This window comes from Bombus huntii, chromosome 11 (assembly GCF_024542735.1).
Source record: "Bombus huntii isolate Logan2020A chromosome 11, iyBomHunt1.1, whole genome shotgun sequence".
Lineage (NCBI taxonomy): Eukaryota > Metazoa > Arthropoda > Insecta > Hymenoptera > Apidae > Bombus > Bombus huntii.
In genome coordinates this window covers 4,033,334-4,059,013 of record NC_066248.1, presented here as the reverse complement: position 1 = coordinate 4,059,013, position 25,680 = coordinate 4,033,334, and the positions used below count along the sequence as shown (strand labels likewise).

The window sequence follows — 25,680 nt, the reverse complement described above, 5'->3', positions numbered from 1 at the left end:
CGGTCCTATTGTTTCGGGAATTCAGACTTATACGATAAGTATAGTTTTATACTTGCACTTCTATTAGAAGTAGTATCTATAAAAACATGATAAAACTGGATTAACAAAGTTAAGTGATAAAAAATAATAATTAAAAAAAGAGATATATATGTATATTTGTCGTCCTTTTGTTAACGAAAGATACAACCGATAATATACAATAAGAAAGTCATAAATGATAATGGAAAACGAAGGGAACTGTAAAACACGTTCAATACCACCAGAGCTAGAAATCGATAACTTTGTTAACTGAACTGTAGACCATTATAAATATTTTTCTTAATTGATGTTTATACAGTATTCAAAATATAATTTCATTTTAGGTACAGTAATGTATGTTTCTTGATAATATGTAAACATAGGAAAAAGATTGGTTAGTGAAGGAAAAAAATGAAATGCTCTCGTATAATATCCCCACCCATTTAAAAGAGTAGATCATATTGTTTTCATTTCATTAGATATAGTAAAAGAAATATATAAAGGACATAAGAAAGGTAACAAGTATTTACATTTCGATAAACGTATTCAAAGAAAAATGATTGTGCCTATATCTATATTCGATGTAATGCATAGCGTACGTGGCGCAAGGATACAAGTACAATTCGGGCGTCGTCTGCTGGCACTACTTTCTTGTCTGCCAGTCAGAAAGGAGAATCTCGAATGAAACGAATAATAATTTCCATGCGTAAGACTGCATATTGCATTGAATTGCCATTTCATTAATCCTGAATAAATTATGTCAACTCTAACCCATAGGTAATTTATCTTTAAAATCATAATAGATAATTCATCTTTTGTTCAAGTAAAGACAGTTTTTATTTCCTGAATAAAAATTTTCTACATAATTATATAATAATTCTTACTTTTCATGCTTTTTAAATGTTAATTCTAACCTATTGTAATGGCAAATAATAAAGTAAAAACTTACTTTCATTTTTATTGTTTTTATGTTTATGGTAAAAATGTATCTTTATACTTCATTTTTGTGGGACAATGGCATATGCTTCAAACTAATCGATAATTCACGAATACAATTCGAAGCTTGTTTTCAAATATCGTGAATATATATGCATCGCTCATTCTCCATTGTTCTTTGACGACGCAATTAGCTATCAACGTGAAAGAAACCACTTTTCTTCGACGTATCTGCGTTAGTGATTCACGATACAAAGGCGTACCCCTCAAACTTTATGCCTTTCTGTAGTATCGAATTAATTTCCACGCGTAACTCTCTCTCTCTCTCTCTCTCTCTCTCTCTCTGTCTAACGTTTCAATCGCATTTTCTATTCGAGAAGCGTTCGTTTAATCCTGAATCCGTTATTGGAATAATTAATTGAAATATTTAATTCGCATAATTCCATTTTTAACGATATAGCTCAATTATGCAGATAATTAATTTTATTCATTTTAGCCATCTTCATGTTATATCTACGTTTACATATCTACTAATATTAATCATCGATCCCGTACAAAGTAAGTTATTCGTGACTTTATTGCGAACAGTATAAAAAAAAGCAATCATTTAGATGCCTTATAATCAGGCATAATATACAATATTTCTCAGTAATGACCTCGATACCATGATCAATGAGAACACGAATTTGTTCGTATTTTTTCTTCTATTCGCATGCAACATTATACTACAACAATCTATGATAGATGTAGAGTCTCATAATCAAACATTAGTCATTGTTAGATTATGGTAAATGATATCATGTTGTTTTGTAAAACAGGTTTCGAGTACAATACATAGTTAATGCAAAACGAGGAAGTTCACCTAGAAGATAAAAACATTTATTCAATCTTATCGTTAAAGATCGTTTGTTTAATATGGTTCAATCTTGTCAACTTATTATCATCCATTTATCATTTATCACTGAGCGTTGACTGCCACTCGAATTATATATATTTTGTCCTGTTGGTGACACAATAAATTGAAATATACTATAGCATAAGATTTAATTTTTGAAAAATATTATGTCACATTTGCGCACTTTCTTCTGTCAATGTTACTTGAGTCATTCACATTGTTGACAATTTGCTAGTCCAGAAAATTTATTTTATTTTAATGATTCCAAAAAATTTAGTAACATGGCTCGCCAATGACTAGAATACGAATTTTTATACATTTATGGGAAACTTGAAGATGCAAAAATGCACAAATTGCATATAACGTATATAAAATATTCCATAAAACATGTATTATGACGTGCAATAAATCTCTATTTAAATACCATTTTTTTCGTTGTATTCATAAAAATTTGGATTTGCATAAGCATCCTTAGTCTATCGATAACCACCATGGCAGCTAACATGTTAAAAAGGATGCATGACAAGCATTGAATCGATCGATTCGAAAATCGTAGTCGAAGATGCGTGGGTTAATGCAAATTTACCCAGAGGAGGGGAACTACTTTTTAATCGCGAACACCAATGTTCCACGACTCGCGGCACCTGTCATACTATGCGCAATGTAGTTTAACGTAGCGGTGAACGGTGGGACGCGCAGCTATATTCTGATTGGTGGGTTGTAAGGGGCGCGCGGTTGCTAAGCAACGGCAACACCGCGCGCGTCACCGGCCGGCGTAGCCGGCACCAAACGTTCCCTGCCACTGTGGCGGAAAATTGCGCAGAACAACGTTAGCTCTCGTCGGGTGCAAACGTGCTAGCGGTCTTGATTAACGCGGTAGGGATACAGAGAGAGAGAGACAGGACTCATTGAGGCATTTTCCTTCTTTCTTGCTCCTGTCTGTTTTTTCATTAATTATTAATACAAAGGCAAAAGAACCCTTCGTGGTCGTTCTATTGAAAAAGAAGTTACGCGCTTCTAGCGAGAAAAAGGAGCGATAGAGCTACGTTTTTGAGTAGAGCGAAAGAAATCGAGAGGAAAGATGGCAGAGGACAAGAACGAGACAAGCCCGAGCGCCGAGGGTGAAAAGCCACCTCAGGAAGCGACGCCGTCTAAGCAAGAGAAAGAAGAGCCAAAGGAAAGCAAAGAAGAAGAAAAGAAAGTCGAAGAGAATGGCGACGGTGATAATAAACCGAAGGAGAACGGCGAGGAGAAATCCACGCCAGAGCCGAAGGACATGCGGGCTATTGTACTGAATGGTTTCGGCGGATTGAAAAGTGTCAAGGCTTTGAGGAAGCCCGAGCCCACCCTCGCGGAGGGAGAGGTCCTCATCAGAGTCAAAGCATGGTAAGTTTTATTTTAATCTGTATGCACGTATTTTCGTATTATCTATATATAGTACTAGAATGCGGATTTCATATTTTTGAGAATATCATTAAAAAGGTAGAATGTTAGTGGGAAATTGTTTTATTTATAAAGAGTACTATGCTTTGAATATTTTATATAGTTTTATATTATTTTATATATTTTTCATATTACGTACATTCTGTGCAAATTTGTGCCCTCAAATTTCTTATAAACGCATAAAAATCCGCAGTTTATTTGCTACCAATTGATCGAATAGTTTAATAGTCAATTGGTCGAACAGTTTAATGATCCGTACAGTAGTGCTTCTCTAAGTGATAATAGTTGACACTATCTGGCCAATTATTGGATATATTGAGAATATATTTCTTGGAAATTCACCAGAAAGAACACTTGATATATTTGTCTATTCTACATACGTAATACAAAAGGGCTACTCCAAAAAATCACCAATGGTAGACATAATGACGGTTAGCCAACAAAGCAGAATCTTGGTTGGTTAATGTAGTACTACTATATAAAATATGCAATAAAATACGAATAACGCGTCAGTTAATGCTAAAAGTTCTAATCTGACTAAAATTTCATAATTCATAATTCTTCATAGAAGTTTGATAGATTTATAGCAGTAGATTTTTTGCATCGCTTGAATGATTCTTTTTATAAAGTATATAGCAAAGAGGTTTGATTTCTTCCTTCTATTTTTTTATGTACTTTTTATTTTTATTCCCTTGGTACAAGTTTACTTTAGTCGTAGATAGTTCCGATGTAAAATCAATAGTCGTATTAACAATTTTTTCATTTTATCGATAAATTCGTGTGAATCGGATGAAAAGTAAAGGAAGTTAATTAAGATTAATGTGACGTTAACGGAATCAAGCGACATTTTGATAGCGTCTCTTATCCTGTTTGAATATAAAGCAGTTAAAGGCCGCTAAATATGGTTGGTTTTACTAACCAGAGACCCGTATTAACACGTATAGAATATCTTTTCTTTATTTCTTTAGTTTTATACCAGTGACTGATAATAATTGTTCGTTATCGAAAAATTTTCAAGTAAACCTAAAGTTTATAATTCATAATACGTATATTATGTAGATACAACTCGCATTACGTTTCGGTAGTTTGTTATTCGTTTCAATCAAGGTGAATCGCCGGGAAGAAAACAAAATAGAAAATATAGTGTCGAGGTTCCGATCTCCTAGCGAACAGACCGTTACAATACCACTGCATCTTTGAAATTTAAGGCGTGGTATCTGCTCCCCGAGACGTTGGTAATTAGAATTTCATTGCTACGTTACGAAGCGGATGAGTAATTTTATAACGGATGCGAAGGAATTTTAATAAAAACATTTAATGGTTTTGCATGCGTACATGTTCCACTCGTTTAGTTTAAAATTATGTCCTAAGTATTTCTCGGCACAAGGTCACTTTAATATACAATCAATTTCTAAACAAGATTTATTCCTTATTCCGATACTAGTTGAATTTCGTTTAATATTTTATACAATATATTATTTATAATTTATTATATGTAAATGAAAAATTAAATAATATTTGGTAAATTTTTTAATGAACATTTTTTAAAAATATAATTCACTTCTAAAATTATTTCTTTCTGTTTTAAAAGCAAGAATGTAAAGAATGCTTTTACAATTGAGTAATTGAAGAATATTTCCGGATTAAGAATAAAATTCATTCGAAAGAAATCCAATACGGTATAAAGAAATCACTATTTTCTCGAGAAAACAACGTACCTGCATCTAATGAACCGATGTATAGAAAGTTTTGCATCATAGAATATTGTGCACTGAATATTATTAGCAACAATTGTCAGTCGTCAGAACACGATGCAGTCTGTAGGCTAAACAGGCAGTTACATTTATAGAATACTTATCCATGTGTTTAATGTCCGTGTATGCGTCCGCAATATACGAAACGGAGTTTGATAAGCCGTTTAACTGCAACTTTGTTGAGTATCCGGGGGTACAGTTTTGTCTTGTCCATCTATCTTTACAATTCACATTGAGAAGTTCGATCGTGTTGCTATGTACATGTTCGTATGTAAGTGTGCACACATTTTAGTATATATATATACGTACATATGAAAATGAATCGAATAAAATTAAAATGTTATTATGGTTATGGCTATGTATTACATCGGAAGTAGCCAGCCTTTGGAAAACCGCGTCTGATAGCTCTATGTACGATCCATTAATTCGGACGTGGGAAAAAGGATTATTAGATAGGTAACCATGCCATTAATGCATGTACTTAACTACGACATACAAGGGATATTCGGGAATATTTAGTTCCTGCATTACGTTTATACATTATGTGGTACATAGCATTGGTTTGTTCTAGAGAATTGATATACTACAAAAATCATCAATTTTGAAATATTTACAAGAATAATTATTGTGAAAGTAAGTTATTTATTAAGATAATTATTGAACAAAATACTATTTAATAAGAACGATATTATAATTCGGAGCAGGATTGTTTTTAATTATTTTGTAATTATGTAGATTTTATTAGAGATTTCCAAAATCTAAAGAATATTGACTTTATTGTAAAAGAGAACAGATTTTTCTTTCGCTAAATAGTTGAATAATTGATAATTTTCTGTTTCAAATCAATTTCTTAAAATATGTTTTTTTCTTATCTGTGTCACTCTTCTAACCGATATTATTCACATAAGTGAATTACAATTGCAAAAATCCAAGATTTCGACCACTTTTAATACCCTACAATTTTTTTAATAAATTTCACTTTCTTCGTTACTTACATTTTTAACCCTTTTTTCATTCTCCGCGATCGTACTCGTGTCACCGTAGCGTTACAAATGGCGTACGGATATTACGACTAATTTTCAAGCGATAAAGCAGCGTTATCTCCCATACCTTACGATGTATGCTGTAAGGTATTTCAATATTTTTACGATTATGAAAAGACAAAAATGTTTCTATTTTCCTTTCTTTTGTGCAATTATATAAAACACTGAGTTCGTTCGCGAAACTTCGTCTTTTAGAAAGCGTTATATGTTCGTAAAATTCGCACGACCATTTGCGCAGTACTCTAATCAATGATGATGTTATGGAGATGCAAAAGATCTGTTCAACATTTCGAATCCTACTTTCTTTGCTTTCTTTGATTTATTATTACATATTGTATTTTACGTAAAGCTCTATTCTTAGCCTATAAAGCCTATTTCTCGCAAGAGAGCTTATAATATTAACAATCCACTCGAAACAAGTTTGCTTAAATAATTCAAACGTCAATGTTATTGCCACTTGTCGATATTCGTAAGATTGCTGCTCTGTCAATAGGGAAATTCTGATAACTTCCGATGACAATACTTTTTCTTCGCCGAACAATTGAGTAATAAATACTTTACAAACGGATTTTCTGAAAAATTTACTTTTCGTAATTTCGTCGTTCTTTTATTCGACATTATGTGTTTCTCCAATACAAAGTCGCATCCGCTTCTGCACCATGGTAACGAGGATAATGATATTGGGGCTGCTAACGCCTGAAACTCACTGTTCGCTAAATAGTGAAGGTTAGGTATCCAGAATTCTTGACCATGAAAAAATCAGTCCTGAGTATATACGGCTCTTTTTCCTATTTGCAGATAGCTCTAGCTCGTGAAGCGTGTTTTTTTTTCTCTTCTCGAAGTGACCATAGTATGTACATAATATGTAACAGAAAGAGAGAGTAGTAGAGAAGGATAGCGAATATAGGGGGAGAATCGGATTCGCCAAAGGCGTGCGGACCTTTTCACGCGTGAGTCACGTTTCATAAAAGCGATTGGGATTGATGAGAAAATAGCCCCCATAGAAAGATATCACGCTGCCAATGCTTGCTCGAATGAATTTGTCTGCACGACTACAGACGTTCGTTACACGCTGCTGCTGGCACCCCTGCGTATGCGCGCGACGCGCCCAGAGAAGAGTGCCTCGCTTGAAATCGCTGGGAGAGAAATCCGGGCCACTCTAGGTAATTCGATTGTCTTTAGAAAATGTTTGTCAATGAGTATTATCGAAAGCACTCTTGATTATTTCTTAATGAGCAAATGGATACTCCTTTTGGAGGAACTATAACGAGAACTTATAATACTACGTAATATAAATATATATGTAACAATAATTTCACTCTCCGAGGTAATAAATTAAAAATTGCTTTCGATTAGAGGTTAGAATAAAACACAACGGAAACTGACAAAATTTTCAGTATGAAACAAATTTTCATTTATACGATGCTGACTATAAGAAGAGTTGTTGTTCACATATGCAGCGATTTGGCAAAAGTTTCGTGTTTTAACGATCGTTAAGAATTGTCTAGAAAAATTGAGTACACTAAAGTAATTTGAAAGGGGATGAAAATTGAAAGCGTTCCAAGCGTTGGTCATCAGGTTGGCATGCCTGCGTAGAGAAACGTCTCGTCTCTGACGCGTAGACATTAGTGATTGAGACTCCGGACAATTCAGCTCTCATTTGAAAATTTCCCATCTCCGCAAGCGCCAATGATCGTTAGCTGGCAGCCAACGAGAGGAATTGAAATGCGTATTTGTTGCAGCACAACGAGTATTTGTTAGGAATAATACGAATAATATAAAAGTAAATGTAACGTAGAAAAAATTATTTACAGGCTAGATTATCGGTATTGGTGATTCACTCTCATCATCAACAGTCTATTCGTTAATAAATTTAAAAACTATATGTAAATATAGTCATGAGTATTGTTATTGTCTATATTTGAATGATGCTCTATCTATAATATTATAAATTACATTCTTTGTTTCATAATTATCTGTTCATTTATTTTTAGCAACAAAATTCTGAAAGCACATAGAAAACGATTTATGTTATATAAAGTTGCGATATTTAATTTTTAACAATATACATGAAATAATTTACGAGTGGTTCATTAGATGCGGGAAGGGTAAAAATTAGACAGGGTACCCTTCTCGAGAGAAAATGAACAGTTTCATTTTTCCAATTCTTTTTATTTCTTTCAATTACAAGAAACGAAAAATTTGATAGATTAAGGTTAGACGCTTCAAAGAAAAATGTATAGAATCATGAAAGAGGTCAGTTTGGAAGAGATTCTAAGAAATAGACTCAATAAATTTTACGACCGTTCTTTCCGTAAATTGTACACGTGAGACTGTCAACAGATAAAGGGGAATAAAACTATGAGAAATTATGATACGGGGGTAGTGATCCCCACTTGCACGTATGAGTCACCGCTATGAAGTTGGGAAATGACTGATTGGCAGTTCATCGGATTTATCCAAATTTCACGGTATTATGTAGAGTATACTTCTAATAACATATATAGCGCCATTTTAAGCCTAGTAATTTTTCTATTTCATAATTTTTTTAATTTATAGCCAATTAAGATTATAGATCTCTTCCTTTTATTTTTCAAAAGTTCTACCCAAATAATTTCACCTAAAACTAGTCTAGAACATTCCTTAAGCTAGCATTTCGAAGAATCGATAACGACATGAAAGAAACTTTTGTCGGTTGTTGTGTTGATCAGTTTTCTACGTTTTTTATTCCACTGCGCTTTCTAAGTACACCAAGTTTCTCTCCGTTGTAAATCGCGATAAAAACGAATTTTACCAATCGTGGGCCGGTATTGCGCTCGATTATGCCAGCGAAAGTTCTAGCGAATCAGTTGAATCAGCGATAAGATAAATTTTATTTACACGCGGCAATTTTTAATGTTTCGATTCGTTCCCTCTTTTCTATATAGAATCCATAGAAGGATTTGTTTTATCTTCTAAATTCTAAGTATTATAATCGGTATCTCAAATACTTGATATAATTTTACATATTACGTGTAACTTGCACAATTTTGCATATGTAAATTTACTATAAACGCATAAACATGTGTAATCTACTACAATTCGACCTGAACGCATTTCCACGCCTACAATCGTTGCTTTCTCTCAAACTCCGTCAAACATGCTCTCATAATCACGAAAAAGAAAAGCAGAGGGGGAGAGGGAGGGAGGGGCAAACTTACAAGCACATACATAAAGGAAATATCCTACTACGTTTGCATTATGCGCGGAAACACGAATAGCAAATAACGTCGTAAATTTCATTAGAGCAGTACTCGAGGTATACAAACTGGTATCGTTCCGCATGAAACTTTTTCTCGCTTTCATCCGTGCTATTTTCCGGTTGAAAATGTTAACACGGTGATGAACCACGTTTCTGGAGGTGTATACTCTGCATGCGCAAAGCATCGTCGGACAGTGAATTAGTATAACACGATAATTCATCCGCGTGCTTTTCTAAGATGCAATTTTCCACGGTGTGACCGTGCGTGCGCATACCTACGTTACCTATCGTGTTCCAGCCCAAGTTGTGTGTCACAAGTGAAGCGTGTGATTCAGACAGCAATCTCTGTGATCCTCAGTTACACTGCGTATATGCTCATAACCGTTTCACGCGATGAAATGGGGATGATATAGACGTTTTGTCGATACATATTTTAATATCGTTACTTCGTCTTCTATTTTGTGGATTTTCGATAAAGAAAATTCAATACAAATGACAGTATATTGTTTCGAATCCGAAGAACGTTTTATCATATTCTTTATGCCATCCTACATTCAATTTCAAATACTTTAGTCGTTATATCATTATTAACAGGCTGTATAATATAACTATGCTTGAAAGGTAAATGATAGGGGTAACTTCCAATATTTCAATGTATATCGGAAAATGGGAAATTTCTACGGTTTCGTCATCTAATTAATATTCACACGAAGCGTTGATCCTGACAAACCTTCGCGGAAGAAATCGATCCGTAGCTAGTGCGCCTGGTAAATCAGTTTGAAATTGCGCTTGCTCGCTCTCACGAGTGGATTACAATAAGCAGATTAGAGCGTGTAGTTTCCCCGTGTATAAACCTATTGTTTAAAGTTCGTTACGAGAGAACTCGTGAATCGCTGCTGGACTCGTTCCAGGGTAACCGATTCTTGAAATCGCGTTTTCTTTTTCAAAAAATATTCTCACCGATATCCAGCCGATCCATAGAGACAACATTCTAAAGACATGAAATTAAAATTGTTTCTAACGTCACGGGCCAGGAATTTCTTATTTTATTCGTAGAATAAAAGTTTTGTAATCAATGTTAAGTTAATTATGACAGGTTCTCATGAAATTACAAATTGTTTTCTAATTCTACTCTTTAATTTTAGATTTCTTTTTCTACATGATATTCTATATATATATATAGTCTGCGTAATTAATATTATGGTTAATACATACATTTTAATAAAAGTAAATTTTCTTTCATAAAGTGTACCTACACGGAGACTTTTGTGTATGATAAGTTACAATGACCTGAAATTGTGGGTCAGTGTACGCCTTTTACGCGAATAAGCAGCAGTATACCCAATATTTGTCGATCTAATATTTGAATACCAGTTGAGCAAACGCTACTCGACCTTCCTAATTCCGGCTCTGTGACAGCGTGTTTCCTTTACCATAATTTCTTCTGTTGCTATCGCAAAAGTATTTTAGATTTATTGGAAAATTAGTCCCCTTTCACTCTTACGCGATTGCGTTGTGTAACAATTAAGCATAATAAAAGGAAGAAAAATGGGATTAGGATTGTATGCGTTTAATGATAAAACTAAACATATACAATCTTTGATAATTGAGAAATGTTAGAATGTTAGGTTGACTTAGTAAGATAAAGCCCTCAAATGTTTAAGTAAAGAAAACTTTTATAACCTTTATGTATATATACATATTATGATATATGTATAAAATAGTGAAAGAAAGTTATGCCAATGTGTACTCGCCTTAATACGTTTAAGTACTTATAGGAACACTTAATTTTGCTGTTCAAACGAAACCTCGAAATTAGTCGTGGGCATAACTCACTTTATGTCTCACAATACACAAGACAAAACGTATATTAGATTACACGATAGGAATATATGTATATTCGGTATTTGTACACCAACTTTACCAAGCAACCTTTCAACGTGCTTAATGAAAGGCGCCATTATATCTGACTAACCGGCTTTATCACATTAACGAGGTCTTAATATCGGGGCTATGGGAAACTGAACGGATACCATTCAACAGTCGATATACCGTAATCTCTTCTCCGTGCAAGCCTCATTTCCGTCGGGTTTTACTGACGATTTTTCTGCGCGAGACCCACACAAACACGTCCTATAGGTTAGGTTTAAAAATAACTTTGTCGAACATCTGTTCGTTACATTTCTTCCTTTGTAATAATAAAGTTGTTGATAATTTCTAGAATGTAATAAATACGATCATAATCATAATATATAGGTTTCGAACACTTTATGATCTCTTAACCTCAAAATTTATTACCTTCCTCTATTACAATATATAATACAATATATAATACAATACAATATACAATACAATATATAATAGCTACAATAATTATTAGAAAAATTGACTTCTGTCAATATTATTACTATTATCAATATTTGAGTATAGCAGGTATTGAGCGTTGCAACTTTATCTTAAAGATTTGTTAACTCTCGAAGATATATATTTTACGTAATGATAAGGAGTTAAAGGTAGGATTTTAAACTGAAATAACTTTTATAGACGGTCACAATTTGAGGTGAATCACCTCAAACAAACGTGTATACCTGTGTGAGGCACGCACCGATGGATCCATGGGATGTTCGTATTGATCGAACCACACCCGTATTTTCTACATCCCCTCCCACACACACACAAACGCACAAACACGTACAGACGCAGTGCACACGGATTACGGATGCATGCGCACAAAATTCATGGAACACCATGAACCCCCTACCCCTATTACAGCTGAATCCCACTCTTCAGACTGAACTTCGGGATTCAGCAAATGCTCTTTCAGTCGGATATAAATTATTTTCTACAATATCGATCCGTTTGTATTTTTTTTAAAATATTGTCGACAAAAATCATTACTTATTGTCAAAAATAAATTAAAAATTGTACGTTACAATTTCAATTTAAAGCTTTCGTCGAACAATAGGTTATGTCATTTCTACCTTTCCTATCTTTCGAATTCATATCTTTCTTCTCTTCTCAATAATTTCTTAACTTGTAGGGGGATTTGTATTTCGCAGAACATGTAGCTCTTTACTGTCTACTATAGATATTACTGATCGGCAATATACTGCGAAATAATGGTTCTTCTTAAAGGCTGTCAAACACAGTTGCTTTGAAAGTACGTCGGAAAATAGTTCGCAGTTGAACAGAAGCGACACTTCTGTTGACATTCCGTTATTGCCACTCATGAGTCAGAAAAACAATAACAGCTCGCGTTTGGAACCGCAGCTGTTCTTACCGTTTCAATTCTTCGCGTCTACATCTGGTCAGTCATGTACCGGGTGTTCTAATAGATTATACCTATGAAATATTTATAAACGTGCCAATAATAGAAACATTTTTTTAATTTACTACTTTCATTATTCCCTATACAATTAACCTCAAAACAAATATTTTATATTAAATATAGTCAATAATAATTCCCTATACAATATTCCCTATACGATTAACCTCAAAACAAATATTTTATATTAAATATAGTCAATAATAATACAAAAATTAGTAATTTATTTACATTATTCTCGGTAGTTAACCTTCGAATAATCTTTAATGTTATGTAGCCGATAATAGTAAGAAGATTAATAATTTATTTCGGATATCTTTAAAATAAATATCTTTTAAACATCTAGCTGTCCTTGTTTAATTATGAAAATGTTTAATGGTACTATTAATTTTTGACATTAACTCGTGCATTTCTCATGTTCAGGATCAGAGGAAAGTAAGTGTCCCGTGTAATTAGACGTGATGCAGCGTATTCACGGATGATTTACGCGGTGGCACATGATTTCCGCTTTTCCCTTTGTTCGTAATCTTCTATCGCTGGTGGACCATGTCCATTCGTTGTCTATTTAAGCTGGACACATATTGTTCGGATAGAATTTGTTAATCCACTCTCTTATTAAACGTCAGCACACATATATTTCCATTGAATAGATGTTCTTTATAATACGTGCTACCATATGTTAACATATTAGCATTAATGTAATATACAGCTGTTTATAATTAAACTTCCAAAGTATGTAGCATATTGTAGCTTTTGGCTCAAAAACAGGACGTTGAACTTTATCTTCTCTCTTTTTAACCGTCGTTATAAACTGATTTTGTAACACGTAGAGGTCACCAGTTGCAGAAGAAATGATACATACAGTATGCGACGAATTAACCGAACCCCTGGATACAAACCCGGATCTTTCGTTTCCCGGTGGGCTACTCTAATCAATTGGCCTATTCAGGTCGTGACAAATTCTTTCTCCCTGTCTTTAGTATTCGAAAATGACTATCACCTACAATAGACCTAACTACGTAATTAACCTCGTTCGAATCGTGGACTGGAAACTAAAGTAACCTAAAAAGGTAGATTACCTAATCTAGAAGCAAAAAGTATTCAAGAACAAACGTTACATCCGAAGACTGTAAAGCGAAACGGAAGTGGCTTATCGAATTACTATGTTGGAATTCTTTTGTTTGCCCGACGACTACTCTAATCAATATTCTCGTCGAAAGATGGCCACCACTTGCGGATCAGCACTAACAATAATCCTGTATCAAATTCGAAGAAGTACTTAACAGCAGCGGCAATGGCCGAAATAGAAAAGGAAACAGTAGGGAGTAAAAATTTTGTTCCCCAGTTTCCTGTGTCCTTTGAAAGCAAAGACACATTTGGTGTTAGAATGAAGGATCTATTTTCAGTCCTGTGCCCAAGCTATGCCTGGCAGCAAATTAACCTTCCCCTCTTCTGGTCTGGAATAGTATGTATACGCTACTAGTGATATACCACGTTGTATAGTCGAATACAAATGCAGTAAGGCATGCAGAGGGGAGATGACGAACCACGTGAGGGTTTCAATTGTGGACAGGATTGATCTATTTGAAGGAATCGATGGTTAGGCAGGAACTCGTGGGAATGAGGATTGATGGGTGTCCCTCTGATAGCCAGAGTAGAGCTCATGGAAATTGACATTAAGGGCATGAAGGACAAACCATGTTTTTAGAAATTGCGCTTTAAATATATGCTACTAGGTTTTAATTTATCATGTCAGTGCTTACGGAAGTATTTGAACATTTATAGAAATAAATCTAACTAAATCCATATAAATTTAATAATCTAATAAATTCTTATGAATCTAATATACTGGATAATCGACTATTTAAATAATTTTGGGATCTCTGCGAAACGTATGCTTCCTCTGTAAATACATATCTCGTACATTTTGTCCTCGTACATTTTGTTTTGTTTCGAACTTTACCGATTTAATCTTGGCAGTCATATTTTATTGAAATTTCAAAATAGTTTCTATAATACATGTAATATATTCGTAAATATTTTCTATATGTATTGATTTTCATGACTCAAATTGCATATGTGTATTGTATCATACAAGAAAGCGTGACTGACAATTGTGATAGTTTTCTAGAGTTTTCTCGTAAAGGTCAATTTATTATCCGTTCATTTTATCTTGGCTTCAATTAATTCCCTTCAGAAATGTGGCACATGTTATCGCGGGCTTCAACATTCATCGAGGTCAATGCCTGGTGCATAGAAAAAGCTAGGGAAACCACCCTTTACGAAGCGATTCGTCTTGATCGGGACTCGCGCACATATGGTGGTTGCAACGAAGACGATAAAAAATAACAAAGAGCTTCTGTATCAGTATTCTCGCCCAGTTTGAAAACAATTGATAACTCCATGATGACGGCGGGGTCATCTATCGTGCAAAATAATTATTGCTTGCTGATATGTTTTCCATGCTGTTTCTGTGCCTCGTGTTTTTCCATTCTTTCAACGCGCGATGGTGACCTACAAGAAATCATGACATCTCGTGGGTCGTTCAATTTCAAAAATTTCTTTTCCGCTACGCTTATAACTGTTAAAATATTTTCTAACTAATATCATTGAAATGTCGATGGAACATTGAATTACAGATTGTTTTGTGCATATTAATTCGAATTTTAAATTACTATTTTTGTATATACGTATGCTAGAAGAATTATCTAGAATAATACTCGTTCATCGTTCGCTGTAGAGAACCCGTAGATAGGTATCATGGTTCATGATCGTTTCGTCGTAATTTAATCGGTTGATATATACAAACGTTGAGGTTAGTTCCTCGATTTGCGCTCAACACAACAACGAAAACAAAGAGTTCCGATTGGAGAGTGACTCGTAAACAAATCGTTGGACGCCTCATACGTCATGAAGACGTCTGATGTATGCTTCATTTAGCCGAAGATTGCCGCAGCCTGTTCTGCGACTAGGTGCGTGTATCCCACTCCTTAAATACTAGTCGTATTTTGACCCTTTGTACCAATAATTATACTACCTACAACGACGCCCCACTATGCCTACCGCACGTCACGTGACCAGCAATATCTTATTCCAGATCTTATTAAGAAGTTGAAATTTACTTCTATTTTGCATAGAAAGTGATGGTTAATTAAAATATTTTTTTTTTTATAAAATCAATGTAGCAGAACGTTTTCAGTTATAGTTTATAGTTCGTTGCTGATGACGAGTATAGAGTAGACTGGAAATAATCGTCGCTATATTTCTTATAAACGCTTAAGGAAGCTGCATGGAAGTCTTAGCAGCGATAATTGGGGGTAATGCGTTCCTACTTAGAAGCATATTAATTGTCATGGGTTAACGTCATACTGACCGTAAGTCCCACGGTGATGACTTAAGAGCAAGAAGACGTCGGTCAATTTTAATTTAATGAGAAGTATTAAAAAGAGTTTCTGAAATTCTATAATGTAACTTACATTGGATCCAATGAAAGTTATCAATGGGCATTGGAAATGAAGGTCATCTCCGATGTAATTGGTAATTTATTTCAATTATTCATCACATTAATGTTTCAGAAAATCGGAAAAATTGGGTAATGTTTTGAAGTATAAAGTCATTAATAGTATTGCATCGATGTTTGATTGGGCATTTATTTATAGCAGATGCAAACGCGTGACCAGATAAACGGCTCACATCTCTCCGTGCGGGAAGATAAATGACGTTCGTTGGAAAGAAATTAGACGAGTAGGATATGTCGAATCGATTCGAACATGCTGTTTTAATTCCCACCCGATGCCACGATGTTGGCTGCTCCTATGAAAGCCAACGCACTACCACCGCTGAGTCTTTTTTAGACTCACGCTTTGTAATTCTAATATTTATTATTATTTATGCAATTACGCCCATGTTAAGCTATTGATGGACTTTCGTTTTCTATTTCTCTATAATCTCCGTTGATTGCTAGCTTTAACGACAAACCTTTGCATTCTTGGATCGATATTCATATTAACGATTTCAGTAAGAAAGAAAGTCTCTTCAAAAATTTCGTCTTGACACTTGTATACACTTAATCGGATTTCGACTGCATACACATGTATACATATTTACATAAATTAATCTGTCTTATCTGCTAATCCGGATCTTATCTTGAAATTGTCAGTGGAATGTAATTAATCACAAAAGATTTAAAGAAACCAGAAATCTTAAAGTTTTGTAAACTAATTTCTGGGTCTAAAGTTTAAAAGGATTCATTGCTAGACGTGCGAGTATTAACCTAACCAAAACCTGTACGCAGAAATTGCGGTACGAACATGAACATCGTCAGACAGCCGGACTGCACTTTCGCTGCGTGTTGAATCAACTTCACTTTGATATATATATATATATGTGTGTATATATCAAGTCACGCGAGATTCGTGCATGCGATTTTGCTTGGAGGTTATGGTTTCGCAGGCGCCTTGATGTCTTCCCTGTCGATCGATTGAACGACCGACGACCACGCTCCTCCTGCAGGTAAACCTATCCGACTGCCATCTATCACGTAACAATACGTAATAGCAATTGAAATGACTGGGCGATACTGCTTCGCATAAACGATATCCAGTCATTTCTTTTTTCTTCTACGTATTTTTTTATACGGGTTCATCCATGTTCATGCGATCTCTTGTTAATACACGGGTCTTGTCACTACGTATATAAATCTCTTACGCTCTTCGTCGTACTTACTCTCTTTTATATTTTCGCTTCTCTTTTATACTTGTCCCTTCACGCACACTTACGCGTGCTTCCTCCCGGTTCAGTGCGTTCTCTCACGGTCTGGTTTGTAGAGGGATCGCGGCGTTCAGAGGACTCGATGGTCGAAAGTCGAGTTGAACTACAGTCCGAAGAACAAAGGTTTAATAACATCAATGATTAATAATACTGATTTAATTAATCAATGGCGATCTATCAATTTTTATTTTGTGGAACTATTTTTACTATATACTTGATAATACGATGGTTAGTATTATCGGTTTTCTCAAGTGCTCGAACAGCTATATGCTTGTTCTCTTTCCAACTTTCTCTCAGTTTCTGCCCTCTCTATTTTCTTCGACTTCTTTGTTTTATGTTTTTACTTCATCGCTCCCTTTTCGTTCGTCCTCCTCGCACTCTCCATCCCTTTCGCTTTCTGTTCCCCTTCGTCCTATGGTCTCCCTTTCTCTGGGTCCTCTAACTGTCTTCTTTTATTCGCGCACATGGTGTGCGTGACCCTGGGGTGCGTTGTTGCATGTCGTCGTCCACGATGGTCGCCGTTCTTCCTCCCGTACAATTGGTCGGTGCCAAGAATGGAGAAAATTATTCCCCTCAATTCCATGCAATTTAGAGGAATTAAGCGATCGCGAATCGTGCCTCACGTAGTAGTCCCGTAACTCCTGGAACCTTTCCCTTTCGCCCTTTGCTGGGAACTCGTTTCATACTCGATTTTAATATCAGAACGGAACAAATCCGTTTCTGATGGTTAACTGTGTAACATTCATGCAAATGACGCAATCATTGATAATCGAAGCTTTATAAACTGTCATAACGAGAATTTGAAAATTATAATACATGATTCTATCGTAATATATGATAGACTATTCTGATAATATATATGTTATGTTATTCTATTATTCGTTATGATTTAATGTAAACTAAAATAATTGATTATATATAGGCATCACGAACTAGGTTCTGATATAGAGGCTTGTTTCTATCGATTATAAGAATCTCAAAAGCATTCTGAAAGAATTAACATACTAGTTCACTGATCACGAGTTTCTTGAACTGAATCATGCAACAACTAAAATGCAGGGTACTCTCGTATCTTATCATCCAGTAACTATATTTGGTATTTTGATATTCCCGTTCGATTTAGCGCTGAATTCCATCTTCGGTTGAATTCCGGTATGCGATTCGTGTTACGCTCCAGAAATTGTCTGGCAATTATACAAAAAGCGAAGGAAAATAACTGTTCCTCGTTATGAAATGCAGGGAGGAAATCGTTGGATTGCAAAATTTTATAACTCCTACAAAATTGTCTACGCCTGTACAGCTTTCTAGCGTAATTAATACTTCCGCGCTGAAACAAACGAATATTTGTCAAAACGTATAAACGTGTTACGTACGCACACGTGTAAACGATAAAACGCATTGTTCGAATTAATTTTGAATTATGATGATTATAATTTGCGACTTGCGCAAATATTTGAACATACACAGCAGCCTTTTGTCAATATATTATGTGTACGAAATATTTTGAAATTTCATTAGTACCATAATGAGACTCGATTATTATGATTATATCGGTAAAGTTTCCTGGAATTGTTTATTATATATATTCAAGACAACTTCATACAACAATTCGTGCTTTATATTGATATTTTTTATCAAGTTCATGTTTGCTGCGTATGCCTTGTAACTTTTATGTACATTTTCGGATTGATTCCAAATTTTACCAATATAATCATGATAATGGTTTCGTCACAATGTTTAATAAAATCTTAACATGTATCGTATAACTCAGATAATATACGTATACATGATAGCTTTCTACGATAAGCTCTCTATATCAAATATCTTCGTGAGTCAATGTATCGAATCAGCATATTTCAAATCTGAATCGTCGAACGATTGAGAACAACAAGCGATAAATCATATGGAATGTAATGGAAGATTAAGCGCCTTTCAGTGAATGAAAATGTTTTGTGTCACGCGAACGGCTTTGAATCACGTACAATTTGTCCGGTTGTCGGTAATAATGACGCATTAAGCAGCATTTTCATTGTACAGAATCAAAAACTATATCATTAGATGTAACTATATATATTCAAAAAGATAATTAGAAGATCACGCATCATAGTCGGCGCATATAAGTCTTTCCTTAATAATTGACTTCAACTAAATCTTCCTTTTGTTCACTTCATTAGAATAAAATTGTTCGTAGTAGCGATTCTCCTATTACTTCAAACGGTGCAGTTTCGTACTATCTTTTTCTCGTACCATTTCCTTTGTTCCTTTCTTTTAACTTTGTAATATTGACGGGTCAAGTTACACGGAGAAATAAGAGAGAAGATTTTGTTCGTTCAAGCGCGTATATTCGTTTCTTTGCGACGAGACGTTAGTGGATCCGCCATGTTTGTTCTACTCGATAGAATATTTACCCATGATGTCTTTCTGTGTATATGTTCGTCGAAGGATTAACTTGTATCGTTCTGTTTACATAGAAGTATCCACATTGGTTAACGGAAACGGTGCTGCCACTTGTGACGTGGATGTATGCTTTTATTTCCAATATTCCTTCGTATCGGATGAGAATCGAAGCATGAAATATGAAATTTATGACTTTTTTTTATCGGTTACAGTTCGTTCAATTCATAAATTGAGAAAATGAAGTTGGTCTGGTGAAATCCATTAAATCCGCAACAAAGTGAAACGTAACTCGATGCTATTTCCTTGCTGTCGATAACTTTAGCGGGTGAAATTATTGCGTTTCATGATTCGTTGCGATCAGGCCGCTTTCATCTTGAATGCTGCTTTCATCATAGACGTGAGGCTTTTATCAAATGACATGGAAATAACGTGTATCGATAGAATGAATTCTTCCAAGCAGAAAGGATGTTTCGTTATTGAAGAAACTTCCAAGAATTTAATTGAAATGTCCGATGACTGGTCATGTCAGAATTAGTCGTGAATCTAGTAGAACATAAAATGTACTTTTACTTTTTTTACATAGAAGGCAAACTCCGACGTAATTTCGACGTGGTCGAGACAAACAAAGAAACGTTTTAGTGACCATTTTTTGTATACATAATCGTATATATAATTACGTATAGAATTGTTGTACGAGATCTGCTTGTATGTTGCGCTTGATAATTCGACCAACAGATTCGTGACTCACTGCAAATTGCAGGAGCTTAATACATACATACTATATATGTATAATATACAACATATGTTATTTTGAGGACATGTATTACATTATACTACATCGTAATCGACGACCTGTGCGATTCGTTAGTGTCGACAGTATAATTTGGAGAGTAATTATTTGATTTTAATTATTACGTTTAACTGAAATAATGGAAAATTACTGACTACCAGTTACTAAACTATTGTTACTTTTAGTTCGTTCGATTCTGAATAATTATCTGACAAAAGTAAATTTTTACACACAATTTTTTAGCAGAATAACATTGAACGATATGATTGTTCGACAGAAATTTCCTGGCCCGTTGTTTTAAATATTTTTTGTTCAGATAACAATGACAATTTTCTCGTCTATTATCGCTCTTGCGTGATATTTCTCGATTCAAGCACAATGATTCATCGCGCTGGTCATTCCCAGGAAATTATGTGACACACACAGGTCATCGATAAAGCTTTATCATACATCTCGCAATCAGAGAACTCGCTGAAAATTCGTTTCCAGACCAATGACGTCCTAGAAAATAGAAAATGGATGACGAGAAAATGGTAGCGGAGGATTCGATGTTCCCGCGCAATTTGACTCGATTTTTCTCCTACAATTACTTTGGAATTACGTATTTTGGAAATCGACCCAACATCACACTAACATAAAACTTTATAATTCTTTCTTCTCGATCAATCTATATTTTGGAATTTTTTGACATATAATGGTTTCGACAGGAAGTTTCGATGATTTTCTCGATATCATTTTCGCCGCATTAGATTAGTATTAACTCTAACAATAAGTAACAGCCGAGGCTATGAAAGGCGAGCCATGCGCAAGTGTACTGTTCGCATGCTTAAAATTCCTGTATCCCCGAGTGTATTTGTAGAGAACTGAGTAATCCCCCGCTGATAGGAGGGACAATTGCATTATCCCATTTCCGTTCCAGACAACTGTACAGCAGACCTCTACCACTTCCCATCACTTCCCTTTCTGTATGAACATTCTCCAATCTCTTTCTCCGCGTTACTAAGTGCCATTTCTAATTTTGGCTTTTTCCGAGGCCAAGGACAGCTACGTCTGCGAGGTCAGTCTACCTGGAGATAGTACCAGCTATGTCAAATATTAACCTAAGCTAGGGAGAAATATTGTTTTTTTCGCTCGCTCCTAAGTCTCTTGAACTATATTTTAACACGAAATTAATATATATAATAGCAAATGTTATCGGAGATCTTGACAAAGAGAAATCAAAGGAATCTTTCGCTCTTATTAAAATGTACATGGCCGCAGTTTCGTAACAAACGAGAGAAACATTCATATTCGAATCCAGTCACGCCAACCGAGTCGATACCAATTCTTTTGCCGCGTACGCTCGTAAAGGATAAAAATAGAGACTGTTCGGAGGGAGAGAGAATTTTTCCAGTTCCGGAGTTCCGGGGAATGATAGTCTCGAGTACGAGTCCCGAGGAGGCGACAGAGCCGCACGTGAATGCACGCGCGTGAGGTGTAATACTACGCCGCCTCTGTCTCTGTGTGAGTGTTGCGCGTCATTAAGCCGCGATCGCATGAACGTTCGAAACAGAAATTATTAGAAACAAACGTCATTCTCGACGGATATTGTTACGGGGAGAGTTAACGAGGAAGAAGTCTCGGCGTGGACTCTGTTGAAAGAATCACGTAAAAGACGAGGAAAAATGTAAAGATCGTCTCAAACGATCCGTAGAGAAGTTTCACCATTTGCTTAATACGACTCAACATGAACTGAGAATAAGTAATAAAGTTGATGTAAAAAAGAGGTAAAGATAACGTAAAAAAAAAAAAAAATAAATGCAGCCGCGTCCGAATACTTTTTGTAGCCACTGTACACGCAGAATAAAGAACAACGTGACTAATATGAACGCGGCTTAAGGGATTTTAAAAGCGGCTGAAATAGAACATTTCAGATGCGTGTGCAGTCCCACGCGACTTGTGCCTCCGTTTCGCCTCGTATAAATACACGTGTGCGGTTACCTTCGAGCTTCTGTTTAACCCTACGTGGCGACTGACAGACGGGGAGGGTAAGTCGAGGCGCCACGACGCCTAGACCGACGCCTGGCGTCGCACGCAACGCACAACCGGTGTCTCTCTCGTGGCGACCACGTCGGGGACCATGAAACAACGCCGGTACATGCTTTATCAGTGCTTCCTATAGTACTGACGCCGCTCGTTCAGGTTGCTTCCTGGAAAAGCGGCGCGAATACTGCCCACGAATATTTTATCTGCATCGATTGCCGCCTTTCCGACGTTATTACGTGAGAAGCGGACAGGCACGCGTGTCTACGGTACCCGTTACTGCATAATGCGATAAGCTTTGCTAAGTGGTACAGTACTTTTATTCTTTTGTCCCGATGCTATCACAGAATATAACGGCAATGCAGGACAATTGCAGAGAATTTTAGCGACGATGCAGGACTATCGTCTCTTCTTCGGGCGTAATCGTTCGGAATATCGAGGATAAATTTACTATGGTATATAACTATATCTACTAAATATACTTGTCGCGATAAGACAATGATACCTATGAGGAGCTGCACTAAAAATAGATTTACCAAATTAGCCCTCGTTTCTTTTCTTTTCTTTTCTTTTTTTTTTTTTTTTTTTTTTTTTTGACTATAGCGTCGGTTTGTCGGAAAGTACTAAAAACTTATACCTACGTCATACGTTTAATCCATATCATCGATCGTACTCGCGGCTCGTGTTTGCAGAATTGGTTGTTTTACGGAGTCGTAAAAAGAAATGTACAGTGCTAACCATAAGTATTAGGACACTTAGACTGAGGTAGTTTGTTAATGCGTTGAATTATCTTCAACATTGTACCTGTATTAATGCGTACATAGAGTGTTTACATTAATAGCAGGTTTTTTTTAATAAAATGTATTTCTGTGTCTTTTCAGTGGATTGAATTTCCAAGATCTGATGGCCAGACAGGGCGCTATCGATTCCCCACCAAAAACTCCTTTCATTATGGGATCCGAGTGCGCAGGTGACATCGAGCAAGTTGGCGAGGGCGTGGAGAACTTTAAAGTAAGTGAACCAAGGAACATCCCAGCCAGAAAACTTTACATCCAGCTTTGTCGGTTGTTTTATCGGCGAACAGTCTTTAAAAAGCAATTATCTTTAACTTATTCTCAACTCTCAGCGCCCTATCCAAATTCTGCGAACCATCAAATTCAAATCTTCAACGAAGTATCATCACCTTTGCTTATCAACGTCAAACGAAGAATTTCAAACGATTCATCGAAATAATTTCTAAAAATCTTCACGAAGAATTATTTTATCTTATTTTATTTATTTATTTTTCCATAGTCCCTCCCCTTCGAATTCTCACGCACTTCTAATTGCATTTTTCTTTGATTTACGCCCATGGTGTACTTCCAACCACCAACCTTGGAACATCTTTCATGCTTTGAACAAAAGTTTTTTAATAGGTAAATGTTTATCAGCGATTTAATGCTAACCTTATCACACCCGGTCAAGTGACCGTTTGGAAAATCTAATGTAAAATTGCACATTTGTTATTATCGTTGTTCGTCTAACTTTATGTAAATTCTTATATTATCTGATTAATCGATTTCTCAATTTTTGTTAACAGTAGGATTTACATAAAGTTAGACGAACAATAGAAATAACAATAAATGTACAATTTTAAATTAAATGTCGAAACCGTTCATGTGACCCAGGTCTGGTAAGGTCAGTGTTAAAACGATATATTTATCTGTGTGTAGCTCTTTTATTCGTGGCATAACAGCGTATAATCTGCATCAACAATCCCCTAAAATATGTATGAAAGGGTGGCTCAAGAATCGCTTGATATGATAATAAATGCAAATTTGTGTTAAGGGGAAAAAAAGAGGCGTGTACTTTCCTTCTTTTCGCCTGCAACGTAATATACTCTAGTCTCGATAGTTATTCCTTTGAGCTGGCTCGATTCCTATCGATTTTTCCATGGTTGCCTCCGGACAGAAACGACGTCTAATATTTCCCAGCGACATATCGAGCCAACGCAACGTTGTGTCATGGAAAATATTGTGTCCACTGAGGAAAAAGCGACGCCACGCTTAGGAACGTTATTATACTGTCGAATCATCTTTCTCCCGTGGTGGTTTTGCCCCGGACGCCACGTGGTGGTTATCCGTGAAATATCAACCGTTTCGGTTTTTGATTGTCGTATTTAACGAGACGGAGAGAAATTTCTTCCGATAAAGATAACTAGGAGTAGATTGTGGTGACTCGATTGATAGACTGCGGCTGTTGATGCACTTTTGAGAAATTTAAGATTCCAAAAATCTATGTACAACATGCAACGATATATACGATATTTAAAGTACTTGAACGCTCGTTATATTTAGCAGGCGAAACAAATTTCTATCGATATTCCATTTCTGTAATTACGTTCGTAAAGATATAGAGCAGCATAGACATTTACGATCTATCGATTAAGATACACACGAAGGATTGAGAATTCTAACGCCATAAATTAGCTCACTGATATTTCTCATAAAATGATATTCCGCGTTTATCGTTACCCACGAATCGTTACACTCCTTTAAATTGTAGAAACGTACTCCGACAGAGAATAGAATTGTAATTTAATGGACCGTGAGATTAGAGGGCGATACCTTGACGAGTTGAAATACGCGACTCCCAGACTACAGATTTGAGAAGCTGGATTCTCAAAAGCTTGACTCAAACCAATATGATTTTCAACCGTTCGATTGTCACTCGGAACGTAAGAAAATGCGTATGTACCTATTTATTCCTGTTTTACTCGCTTTATGATAAATACATGCAAAGTTACAGTCAGTCGTAATTTATATTTTCGTTCTCGTAAGCAAACAGAATTCTTTCTACGAGCTCAACCATTCCTTCGAGTCGGTGAAAAAAGTCAAGAAAAAAAGCCGTCAAAGGAAAAAGGTTTCTCAACGAAAAACGCGTCCGGTGCTCATTATGAAGCAAGAAAAAGCGATCGTTTCACTCTCAGACAGAAAACGTCTGGCGGCAAAGCGGTAGCCCGCCCGAAGGAAAATTCGTTCTCGAAATAGTCGTTCCGCGTTCAGTC

At 35.7% G+C, this 25,680-nt stretch overlaps 1 protein-coding gene and 1 long non-coding RNA gene across 2 annotated transcripts in view; one reads left to right on the top strand and one right to left on the bottom strand.

Annotated features, from left to right (window-relative positions):
* Positions 1-2,642: 2,642 nt before the first annotated feature.
* The window catches only part of LOC126870874 (synaptic vesicle membrane protein VAT-1 homolog-like), a 33,694-nt gene continuing 10,656 nt past the window's right edge, over positions 2,643-25,680 (top strand). The window contains exons 1-2 of the mRNA XM_050628982.1: positions 2,643-3,235; positions 23,516-23,645. Coding sequence (XP_050484939.1) covers positions 2,931-3,235; positions 23,516-23,645 — 435 coding nt within the window. The 5' untranslated portion in view covers positions 2,643-2,930. The remainder of the gene's footprint in view (positions 3,236-23,515; positions 23,646-25,680) is intronic.
* On the bottom strand, positions 10,989-23,508 carry LOC126870888 (uncharacterized). The gene is made up of 2 exons (XR_007691466.1): positions 22,593-23,508; positions 10,989-21,679 (listed from the first exon to the last, which is right to left on the bottom strand). It is a non-coding gene; the product is annotated as an uncharacterized LOC126870888 (long non-coding RNA).